At 39.8% G+C, this 12,369-nt stretch overlaps 1 protein-coding gene across 1 annotated transcript in view; it reads right to left on the bottom strand.

The window, feature by feature from the left end:
• The window catches only part of RNF19A (ring finger protein 19A, RBR E3 ubiquitin protein ligase), a 24,201-nt gene extending 20,496 nt beyond the window's left edge, over positions 1 to 3,705 (bottom strand). Inside the window, exon 1 of the mRNA XM_085300974.1 lies at positions 2,952 to 3,705. Coding sequence (XP_085157100.1) covers positions 2,952 to 3,547 — 596 coding nt within the window. The 5' untranslated portion in view covers positions 3,548 to 3,705. The remainder of the gene's footprint in view (positions 1 to 2,951) is intronic.
• Positions 3,706 to 12,369: the final 8,664 nt, after the last annotated feature.

The following is a 12,369-nucleotide window of genomic DNA, read 5'->3' as shown; positions in this document are numbered from 1 at the left end:
TCCACTGCTCTCTCCTCATCTCCCCAGCCAGTCATTCCATCATAGAAGGCTATCAGATTGGCTAAACAGGATTTCCCTTGGTGAATCCATGCTGACTACTCCTGATCACCTTCTTTTCCTCCATATGCCGCGAGATGACATCCAGAATGAGCTGTTCCATCACCTTTGCAGGGATGGAGGTGAGGCTGACCGGCCTATCGTTGCCTGTGTCCACCTCCTTGCCCTTCTTGAAGACTGGAGTGACACTGGCTTTCTTCCAGTCCTCAGGCACCTCTCCAGTTCTCCAGGACCTTTCAAAGATGGGGAGCAGCCTGGCAACAACATCCGCCAGCTCCCTCAGTACCCGTGGGAGCATCCCATCTGGTCCCATGGATTTGTGGGTGTCTAGCCTGCCCAGAACATCTCTAATCCTATCCTCCTCAACCAAAGGAAAGTCTTCCCTTCTCCAGACTTTCTCCCTTACGTCCACACTACAGGATTCTTGAGGGCTGCCCCTAGCAGTGAAGACTGAAGCAAAGAAGACATTCAGTAATTCTGCCTTGTCCGTATCCCTTGTCACCAGGGCCCCCACCTCATTCAGCAGCAGGCCCACATTTTCCCTAGTCCTCCTCTAGCTACTGATGATGTTTGTTAGTATGAGCTGTTTAGTGAAAAGTTGATTTACTTCCCTAAATCTCACCTCTGTACAGTTTCTTCTTTCAAATACGTGAAATCCCCATTGTTACTTTCTATGTTGCTTCTCACTTCGCACCACCAGCTGCCACATGCTTTCTCCCAGCTCCCCTAGCTAACAGCTGGGGCAGGGCCGGGATGCTGTCATGGGCGCTGCCGCAGACTCCCCGCTGCGCACATACTGATGGACCAGGCACTGCTCCTGGGGCTGTCCACCTGGCCAAATTTAACAGGTAACTGTAGGCTTTCTACGCAACCTCTTCTTTCACTAGAGGTGGTACTGTGAGTCTTCCTTTCACTTAAGTATAGTTTCATCACAAAACTTTTAGTAACTTAACTGATACCGAGAGCTGCACCCCCCCTGCCAAACATAGCTGACAGTGCTTCAAAAGCTCTTGGGGGAGAATGGGAGCAAGATAAAACCTGATCACATCTGATTTTTAGTTGGGAATGGSAATTCACGAAGGATGTACTTTATGTGCCTAAAAAAACAGAATTCATCTGTGTAAAGCAGTTTCCTATCACACAAAAACATTATGGGAAAGTCATGCCATCACCAAAGGTACACAGTTAAGGTTTCCCATATAGTATTAGTTTGTTTCCCTCACACAAAACATTAACACAGTATAAACTGTGTCTTCTTGAAGGACTCCATCCTCCAGTCAGAGTATAAACTGTGTCTTCTTGAAAGACTCCATCCTCCAGTCAGAGTATAGAGCAGATAGCAAGAAGTTATAAACAATTACTAAAATATTTTCCTTTATACTAATATAATTCTATGGCCTACAGATAATTGCACAGAATTTGAACCTTGCTCTGAAGACCCAGTTTATAATATTACAATSGCATTATCTACACCAATTATCCTAAGTTTCTGAACACTTAAAAARTTTAGGATGGGTATTCTCCACTTTTTTCTCATCTGTTAAAAAAAAAAACAAAAAAAAAACACAGTAGGGCATAAAACAAATAAGTCAGGTGAAAAACCTCCGTTAAATAAATACTCAGTACTTCACTGAGCAGACTATCTGTGAATTACAGGAATATGATGTAACAGAAAGTGTAGCCAAGTTCTTGCATAGTTCCTCTTACTTTAGAAAACTGTAGTTTGTTCAGAACACCAGAATTCAGAGAATTCAGAGTAAAGCATATTTCTGCCTATCAAACATTGCTTTTCATTATGTTTTCTTTYGTAGCATCACAATATTATGAGTAAGCTGTTGTATTCCTGTCCACGAGACTTCAAAATTCACACAGACTATTCCTCTCTCAAGTCAGTCCTCCTCCTCCTCTGCTCAAACGATGCCACAGCCCAATGCCATCCATTTTTCTGACTTTCAGTTCTGTACTCTCTTCCCCAAGTTCTTCGCTTGGAATACATTCTTCCTAGAAGACCTAAGAAACCACCACTTCCCCAGTCCCTGCTTTTTACCCCATTAGCAAAATTCTATTTCATTTAAAATACGATTTTTTAAGATAACATTTACATTTGAAAGCACAGTATTCAGCCTGCTCATGTCAGAATTCAGAATGGTTGCAGAACTGTTTAAACATTAAAATAACGTTAAAACATTACTACTTCTGATAGTAAGCAGGAAGTAGCTCACTACGACCTTACATCAGAATCCTGTTTACAGGCAGTAAGTGGTATCTCAAGCAGCCACAAGATAGAAGATATTTGAAGTAGAAGAACGCCTCCCRTTCCAAAAAAATCTTCAATCATATTCCACAGTTAAAAAAGATGCTTTAACAAATGGACTAAGTTGAAAGTATAGTACCACTAGCATTTGACCTAATTTCCAAGTTTTTTTTTGTCTGCGCTTTGTACTGTTCCATTCGTAGCACAGTATTTGATTTTTTCATAGCAGATAGATAGCAACCACCTACCAAGTTTCAGAAAAATCACTGAAATTCTCTCTACAAAGAAGAAAAATTCTATGTGAGGAAGCATTTTCTTAAGGAATTCTCCCTTTCTTAGCCACTGGTAAAACACACAGAAAGTATTAAGCRAAGCAATTAACTGAGTATATCTGTTACGCTCAAAAAGCATAACAGATAGTTATAGATTCATGTATTGCCGTATCTATGTTCATCCAATCTGTATCATTTATATAAGCATCCAATTATAATGACTGTTATGTTTCAGTTGTATCAATTCTATTAAAGAAAATCAGATATTTGGATAAAGCAGATATACAAATTCAGCAACACTGATATTATGCCAAGAAATTCCACATGTCTGACTAGACTGAATGGGAAAAAACAACCAAAACGCATACCCGCAGTCTGGAGCTGGGCACCACCTACAATCAGGATCCGCAACTAGCCATCGCCTAAGCATAAACTCTTCATATTTTTCCATCAAGACGTCATCGTTCAATATCAAACGAATATCATGAGGATTAAATCGTTCCGAGCATTCTGGACAACTGATATTAACTCTGCTCTCAGAGATTTCTATCCGGAGATATTGACGCAAGCAGTCCACACAAGATCTATGGTGACAAGTCATGATCTCTGGGAACCTGTCCTTAGAGTGCCGCAAAAGGCACAGGGGGCACTCCATGAAGTCTCCGCTTGGTTTGCCACTAGAGGTTGTTCCATTATCRGAAGAGGTACATGTGGAGAAAATAGAGTTCTTGTCTGTACACATTTCTGAATGAATGCTTTCAATACTTGCAATTCCATCCACACCTCCATTTAAATCTCTTGACTTGCGTTTCGTGTCTTTTTTTCTCCGAAAAAGAGAGCCTAAGGAAATTCTTCTTTTCTTTGGTGCCTTTTTAACTGAAGGCAAACTCACAGAGGAAGCAGAAGACTGCAGGTCCCGATCAGAGCCCATTTGCCGATGTAAACTCATGTCTAGATCACTCATCAGAAACAGGTTAAATTTCACACACAACCCTAATCATTTTTAAGGATCAAAATAATACGAGATACATGCGTAAGTCATATTGTTAAGTAATCCAGTTTGAGAGTCTTCATGCAGAAAAAATTCACACACATCTGCTTTCAGCAAATTCTTCACAGAAGCTCCCTATGTAAGRGGGAAGAACAAGAAAAAGGTAGATTAGAAATCATATCCATCACAGTTTTGCTTCTGAAAGAGCAGGACACACTGAAGACCGGCCATTCATACTAACTACCACTTTCTCCTCCCCATCTGACCCAATTTTTTTTCTATTACCTCGTTCTCATCTTATCAAGACTGAAAAATCCCTGGAGGCAAGAAACACCATGCATTAAACAGTGCTGAGAGCAGCATCTTCACTCCCCTGCCCCTCTGGGGAGGCAGTGTTTTCTGTGTGTACAGAAATTACYATCATCCAAAATGACAACTAAGTAAACATACAAGTTATTCTGCAAAGCATAGTCTATAACAGGTAGAGAAAACAGGAAAGTTTTCAATACTATAAGTTTGTTTCCTGCACATGWGATAAGGTCAAGTACACAGCCAATACAGGTAGTTATCCGAAACAAGTGATTTCTCTGCATTTTTAAAATCCACAATAATTTCTGCTGGTAGTCTAAATGGCTAAATAGCCTAAGATACTCTCAGATATAAAGGATTCACAGAGAAGTAAGCAGCTGCATATAAACATGTAAAGCCTCTGAATATTYCAGGAAACAGAGCTGGAGAGTGAGTAAGTAACAACCACTGCTGCTTTGCTCTTGGATTTCCTTATTACAAGCCAAGCAGACTCTAGAGTTAAGGTGATGACTTCTGAATTTTCCATGAAACTGACTAAAACTGCCCAAAGAAAGATTCTTATCACATAAAGTTCAAGCAATCCTTTTGCACAGTAAGTCAGCAATGACCTGCCTCCCGTCCCTTAACTGATTTCTTCTGAAAGGAGAAAAAGGTGCTTTCCCGTTATCCTCCCACAGAAGTGKCAGATCTCCTCCAATGAAAAAACACTAGCTTCCCACAAACATGCCCAACACTCCCACTTCTCGGCAGTTTATTTGCTCAAGAAGTATTCACCTAACCCTTAGTGAGCCACTTTTGTAACCAAAGAAGACAAGGTATTTCTTAGGAGACATCAGTGTTGCATAGCTACATGGAGCTACTGGAGAGAGTCCAGCATAGGGCTATGAGGATGATCAGAGGGCTGGAGCACCTGCCCTGTGAGGAACGGCTGCGAGAGCTGGGCCTCTTCAGCCTGGGGAAGAGAAGGCGGGGGGGGGCCGGGGATCTTATCAATGTGTATAAGTACCTGAAGGGAGGGTGTCAAGGGGACGGGGGCAAACTCTTTTCAGTGGCGCCATGCGACTGGACACGAGGCAATGGGCACAAACTGAAACACAGGAAGTTCCACCTGAATATGAGGAAGAACTTCTTCACTGTGAGAGTGACAGAGCACTGGAACAGGTTGTCCAGAGAGGTGGTGGAATCTCCTTCTCAGGAGATACTCAAAATCCGCCTGGACGCAATCCTGTGTAATGTGCTCTAAGTGACCCTGCTTGAGCAGGGGGGTTGGACTAGATGATCTCAAGGTTCCTTCCAACCTCAACCATTCTGTGATTCTGTAATAGCTGGATGCAACACCACTGCTGGCATCATTTTCCATCAGTGTTTCCAAGCTAGTCTTCCAGGAAGGTGTTTACTGGGTTTCCATGATTTCACTCGAGTATCATAATATTAAAACCTAAGCATCTAAAATAGGTCAAAAAACAAAAAGAAGAACGCACAGGGCTCACTGATAATGATACAAAACCACAATTTCTAACTTGAGCATTGTGGTATASAGAAGCATCAAGTCAAATACCTCCGTCTAACTGCGCCCAAGTAAGTTGCGTACCAGCTACCAACAGCTCGCAGGCCACCTGACTCACCAGTGCAACATGCGTTACACATGAACCTCTAGGCTGTCCTCAGGTTCCTGTGGCTCCAGAGTACACACGAGCTGCCGGGCAGCCAAGTTGATGCTGTTCAATTTAYTAACAGTATTAGCTTCATCAAGTATAAGAAATTCAAACAGAAAACACATTGCTATTTCCCAGTTTTGCTAAAAAGGAAATCATGTTTGGGCCACTAGAGGTTTTCTTTTTTATTTARGAAAAAAAAGCCACTATATTCTGTTTTTGCAAATGCGGAACTATTACTACTTTTTTCTTTTTTGTAAAGGAAAGTCTTACCACTACTGGACATTATCCAAAAAGTTTTATTTTAATCCTAGGGTCTAAAACAAAGCATATAAAATACTCTTCCTTGCTTCTATATTAAGAGAACATTTTCAGCTTAAAATTTAATCAAAGGGATCTTGGATGTTTTACCTGCTTCTGTTCCCCAAACAATTTTAGTAGTTTTACAGCTGCTGTTTCTCATTAAAGGAATTAAAGCATTCCCTTATCTAAAGCAAAAAAAAAGGTGAAACTGAAAAATCATTAAGCAGCACTGACAAAATGAAGTCTTCCTTGCTGGAGCAATCTTGGCATTACACTGTCACACACATGATCTGCAGTTGGTACAGTACTGGAACCATCCACAAAGACACAAACTCTACAGTCCATGGCTGAAGGTGAATTAAGTTTGAAGGTCTAGAACTGCAGGAATAACGTTGAAAGCATTATTATAACTACATAGTTACTGACACTTAAATAATTTCCCAGATACTACCAGCACAGTAAGAAGTGCCATCCTATTTGAAGCAGAAGAGTCTGCAAAGACGACAAACAGCAGTCAATTTTTTTTTCTTTAAATGTAGGAAGTAAACCAATGACACAGCCAAGACTACACAAGCTTCCCCCTCCCTTTCCCTGGAGGGGGGAGAATGCATACTACAACATTTTTGCCAGTTTCAACAGATGTACAAAATCAAGAAACAGAAATTCTGGTGATGAACCAGTTGTACTTTTTAAAATAAACAAGGATTCTCCCATGCTCTAAAGCAACAGAGCAGTCAGTCCTCCAATTCCCTCTGTGCAATGCGATATGATAAGCACTCTCTCAGGAACAGCGGCTTGCTCCTATAAAGCAAACGGTCGAACTTTTGTCAGGCTTTTTGACTAGAGAAGCTGCCAGTTATTTCAAGGCAATCAACAATGACTCTCTAATAGATATAAAACATTAGTTTTAAAAGCCGTACTCTTCCTGATACAGTAATTTTGAATTGCCGTTTTAGARACATTAGCAGATGACTTCAGTGAAGCAAAAAGATACAGTAGATTTATTACAGGAAAATTGAAGACAAACCCTGCAACAGATCAGAGCTGCACAAAACCATGAGAGCTTTACTAGTCCTGCATGGAGTGCTGGCCAGTTCTCATATTGCCCAACCCAACACAGCATCTACACGCTCCTGCTGACAGGAAAAGGCAAAACATTTCATTCTGTACAGTGGTAGAACAACGCCTGTATTATTCCAGTAACAATGTGTCAGTATGAAGGAGACTGCCTGTGTGAAAAGCAGAGCTGTGAAACCAGAAGACTCGGGAGTCGAGATGCACTATTACAATAATGAACGTGAGTGACATGAATGCTGCTTTTCAGTCAGGTTAAGTGCTGCGCCACTCGCATGGACCAGCGCGGACTTCGTCAATGATACAGAAGAAACCAATACAGACAACAGACGTGGGATAAAAGCAAAACAAAACAGAAATACCAATCAGTAGAACGACACTTAAAAATGTAAGTTCACAACTAATCCCAGCATTTCCTCAAAAGCACTTACAGACTATAGAAAAGACATGGTTTTGGCTTCCTGCCCTGCCTAAAACCCTACCGCAAGAGAAAATTCCATCAGTTACTTGAATTCTCCTCGTGCCACAGACTGCCACAAAACACCAGTGACCACAGCACAAAAGCACCTTCTAATTGAAGATTTCCAAAAGGACAAGTGATATTTATATGTGTAACTCACACAGAGCTCGGTGCATTACTGAAGGAACAGATAGCAGTTATCTCCCCTAATTTATTTCCTGGGGAAATGTACCACTGCTTGCATACAGTTAATTTCCTTTTGTAACTTTTCAAACACACTGCTTTAAGAAAATGCTATTGCTGATGATATAACAGAGGGGAAGGGAAAGAAATAATATTCCTGACAAATGGTATAGGACAAAGCTCTCAATCACAAAATGACTGGGAGTGATAAACATCTCGTAACTCTCCCCGTAACAGAGCCTATGGATGACTCAATCAACTTCAAAACTTTTAAAAAATGCTCTAGGACAGCTGGACATACTGATTTTACAAGAAGGAGAGAGTGGTAAAATTTGACTTCTACAAGCTAGTTGCTGCAGAATAACTCCCTCATGTTCCTAGCTGTCCTCCAAACGTATCAGCGCCACAAGCTTAATATGTTGCCTGCTCTTTCAGTACACGTTCGCTCTAGCATACAGGAGCTACAAGCCTACCACCACAGTGGTCTGACATCTTTGCAAAATAAAGACAGGTTTGCATGTATATGCAGGAAAGTAAGAGAAACCTCCTCACCAAAAACGATGGACGGATACAGCTCTATCCTCACTACAACCCTTAAACATTCCCCTAATGTCACTGGTACTTAGAAGATAAATTCTGACTTTTCTTGCTGTAAGTGAATACCTTTCATTTTAGGCATTCGCTCCTCCCACTAATTTAACCAAATACCAACTTGGAACTGGTATAATGATAACTATTTCTTGATTAAAGCTGATAACAGCTTCCCTCTAACATCTAATAGGCCCAACATCTACACTCTGTAGCTCTTTTGAGATGCATTACTTCAGCTTAAAAAGAGCTGTAACAAAAAACCTCCCAGCGTACAAAGTTCATCCACCGATAACGCAGGAACAGATCTGAAATACATCCTGCCTCCCTATTCCAGCACACAGCTCTTGCTGGGATCATGCAACAACCTTGGAACTTCTCATCTACGACGGTCTTAACGTACTAGTATTTGAAAACACCTACAAAACAGCTTACTCATTTGGGAGTAAACAAAAAGGTATCTATTCAAAAAGCGTAAGTCTTGCGGAACACATTGTAGTTCCTCAAGAAAGAAGCAAGTGCACACTTCAATTTACTAGGTCTAATGCAAATCTAATACATGCTGATATGAAATATCTAATGCTTTTCATCCAGATGGAGAACAGTATTTGCTTTTTGATTTTCAACACATTTCTGATCAGATCCAGCCACATTAGCAGAAACTCATGTAAAGCAGATTGGGCAGAGAAGGTAGCTTTCTTTTAAAATTATTATTTTATGGTGTAAGAACAACAAAATTAAAATTGAATGAAATATAAAACGTAGACAAATGTACAAAAGCTGAAGCTACTAAATTAAATGCCAATACACAGGATTTTTAAACAGCAAAAAAGTCCCATTAAACATTTTTAATGTCAATTCATTCCACAACAGATTCAGATTGGGAGTGGAGCAGGGGAGGGGAAACAACCCTTCAGTCTGTCTCTTTTTAAATAAATCCTCAATTCCTTATTTTTTGGCCTTAGTTTAAATAAAATCTGACATCACTAAGAGTTAAAATAGAGTGAGTGATAGTCTTAAAGTCCTTAATTTAGACGTCTATGTCCTTCTATGGTGTTATGTCCCATTTGAAAAAAAAAATTGTTAATACATAGGTATCAGGCTATGCTGGACTACAGTTCAGTTTAATCACAGATGATTCAGCACATGCAGAACACACCGCAACTTGGAAGTAAACAAACTGAATTATATGGAAAAAATACTCTCACAAAACCATCATATGCACTAAGTTGAGAAAATTTTTTTTAACAGCAACAATGTAGCACAGGTGAAATGCTTAATTGCAACAATTACCAGAACGAACTTATGCTATTATTCCTAATTTTAGTTTCTGAGGAAAAAAACATTGAAGGAGAGTTCCATCTGCCATTTAGTGTTTCCAAGACTGTAAAGACATCTCTACATTCAGAAAGGGAAGGCAATGGGGGTTGGTGTCTAACTTGGATTCCTAATAAAAGATGAAAAATAAAAAGCTAATGGAATCTGAATTAGATTGGAAAAAAAATCTAATTAAGTTAACAAATCTGTATAAGAAGATTTCTCAAGCTTTAGGAAGAGTACCTAGACCTACCGATATTTTTCCTTACCAAATACATAGGGATTTGTAACAGCATGCCCAGGATACAAAAATGCAAAGTTGAGGTGACTTAGTAGTGGATCTAAAAATAAAACTGAGCTCTGTAAAATTACTATAAAAAAATACTAGTGTAAATTTAGCTCATCATAATTTTCCTCTTTTTCAAAAGAGGGCAGCAGTAAGGTTATTAAAATTTTTACAAAATTGATCTAAGCAAAAAGTGATTCTGATCCCTTAAAATAAAGAGATCTTCTGGCAAAAGTGTTTATGTTCTGCTTTGTTCCGAGACCACATATGTGAATGACTCACTTCACACACACAATATTGTTTAGGTACTAACGTTACCAGAGCTACTGTTATTACTAGCAAGTCTTTTTCAGACTGAAGACGATTTCACTGTTGAATTAGGCTTTCACTTCCTTACATATACTGTGCATTAATGATACAAGCACAAGAAGCTATCATTTTAAAAACAGGCATCTAATGTTAGGCTACAGAAACCACACCTGGGAATTCAAGGATGAGTTTTACAAAACCTTCACAAGTCTCTCATGACAAGTCTCAAGCTTCATGCATCAGCTTCAAACAAAAGAACAGATTTAGTGAAATACTTTCATTTTTAGCTTATGCAAGCTCAAAAAATTGGGAGTTGAGTTGCCAACAAATATGATGTTGGAGTTTGCACCCCTGAAGGTGCTGACAAGATCTTGGATAACAGTTTTGTGCTGGCATAGGCACAACAGACTAAACCCATCTGCCTTGAAGTGAAAGGGTTATTGGATATTACTGGCTATCATATTACTGGATATCAAAATTAGACAAAAGGTTTTAACAATTCCCTCAGCACATGCAACCTTTCTTTTCAGCTATTATCTGCTCTTCACCTGGAATGTTCACTAAAGCAAGATTACTATTTTTTAAAGCATTTTTCAGAATGAAACAATGATTTTCCCTAACCAAATTTTTGTCTAGATTATTTCATAATATGATTCAGAATATTGAGTAATAACATTCTGATTTTCTAAAGATATTATCACACGTGAAGACTTAAGAAAAGCAAGCACTTGTGAGACAGAGGTACTTCAATCTCCTGAATATCTAAATGCTGTACTGTTATGTCACAGCTTGTTCTGACTACACTTCATTTTTCTGCAAAGTCCTGTCAATTATCTGGAAATTCTGTTCTCACATACAGAACAAAACAATATTGTTTGCAAGACAATGAAGCAAACACAGACTATGAACCACTTGGGCTCACAGCCTGCGACGGTCAGACTGACCAGCCACGAGATCCAAGTCACTAACAGAAGCGAGCAGACTGCAACACTGCACAATCCCCGACAGATCGCTGATATACGGCCTTCTATTTCAAAATTCGTAATGGCATGTAGCACATGACAAACCAAACCTGACAGCCAGAAGTCTCCAAGTTTATTAAAACACAAACAAAAAAACCCTCTTACGCTTCTTCCTTAGAAATTGATGCGCAATACATCCTGTATCATGTGTCTCTGACAACTGCTGTTAGGAAAGGAAGTCTTGCAAGCTGCTCGACTCATTCTGAAAGTCTCGATCAGCTGCTTGCCAGCTCCAGCAAAACTGCTCCCCTTGCTCTTCAAGGGCCTGTAACTGAAGGAGTGTGGAGTTCTTTTGCCTCCTCTTTTTTTCTTCCACCATCCTTTTAAATCCCAAAGGAACTCTTTATAATCCAAAAAAGCTGCTAGAAGAGAAACAATTTTTTCTATACAGTTCAAATGTTCAGTAGAAGATTTCACCAGGATGGATGTAGATTTTAAGTAAGGTCTGCCATGGTAAGATGGAGGTCCATTGATACTCCCAAAGGCGCTGGCAACTACACATTAAATCCTCCTTAAATCTCAAGAAACTTTAATTTTCCTGACCAGCAGCATTAGATCTGGATAGATCGAGTGCAACGGTTGACCAAATTAAGAACTCAGTAGAGAAGTACTCCTTTCTGTTTACAAGTCTCCAGGCCTACATCTGCTGCAAACAAGATGAACAGGCTCAATTCACCCTCATCTAATCACGCAGAGTGGCCTTAGCACAGCCACGCAGCCCCTCACGCAGGCAAAAGCACCTTCTCTGCACTGTGGTGCATTACTGCAAGCAAGCGTACGCCAAACTCTGGCGGCACAAATCAGCTGTGAGTATCTGGGAGAGGGGGACACCAACAACATGAGCAAAACATCACAGGGACATTTAATTATTTTAATCTTCTAACTATTAACAACCTCACACTAGCACAATGTTTTCATTGCTTCAGTGATGGGAATGCACCTGCTTGAAGCAAGATTGGTACGTACTTCCATTTCTGAATACTGTGGTGAGATTCATATATACTGAATATATAGTATATTCTAAAACATCTGACTAGTGATCTGTAAAGTGGAAGCAATCCTAAGGGACTAAAAACTGCAAAACCTGTCCACGCACAAAAAACACTGTTTTCGTCCAACTGTATTAATACTATCAGTTTAACCAAAGACTGTTTCTGAACCATCAGTAAAGATAATTAGCCTGTAATGAAGAATCATTCAGAAGAACTCCTTTCTTATTTGACCTGCCTGGTATGATTAAAAAGAAAAAAACTTTTGCCACTTCCAGAAGAGTATACAGTAAAATTCTG

The sequence above is a fragment of the Rhea americana genome, unplaced genomic scaffold (assembly GCF_003343005.1).
Source record: "Rhea americana isolate MKP2758 unplaced genomic scaffold, rheAme1 scaffold_0, whole genome shotgun sequence".
Lineage (NCBI taxonomy): Eukaryota > Metazoa > Chordata > Aves > Rheiformes > Rheidae > Rhea > Rhea americana.
This window is presented reverse-complemented; position numbering and strand designations above follow the sequence as displayed.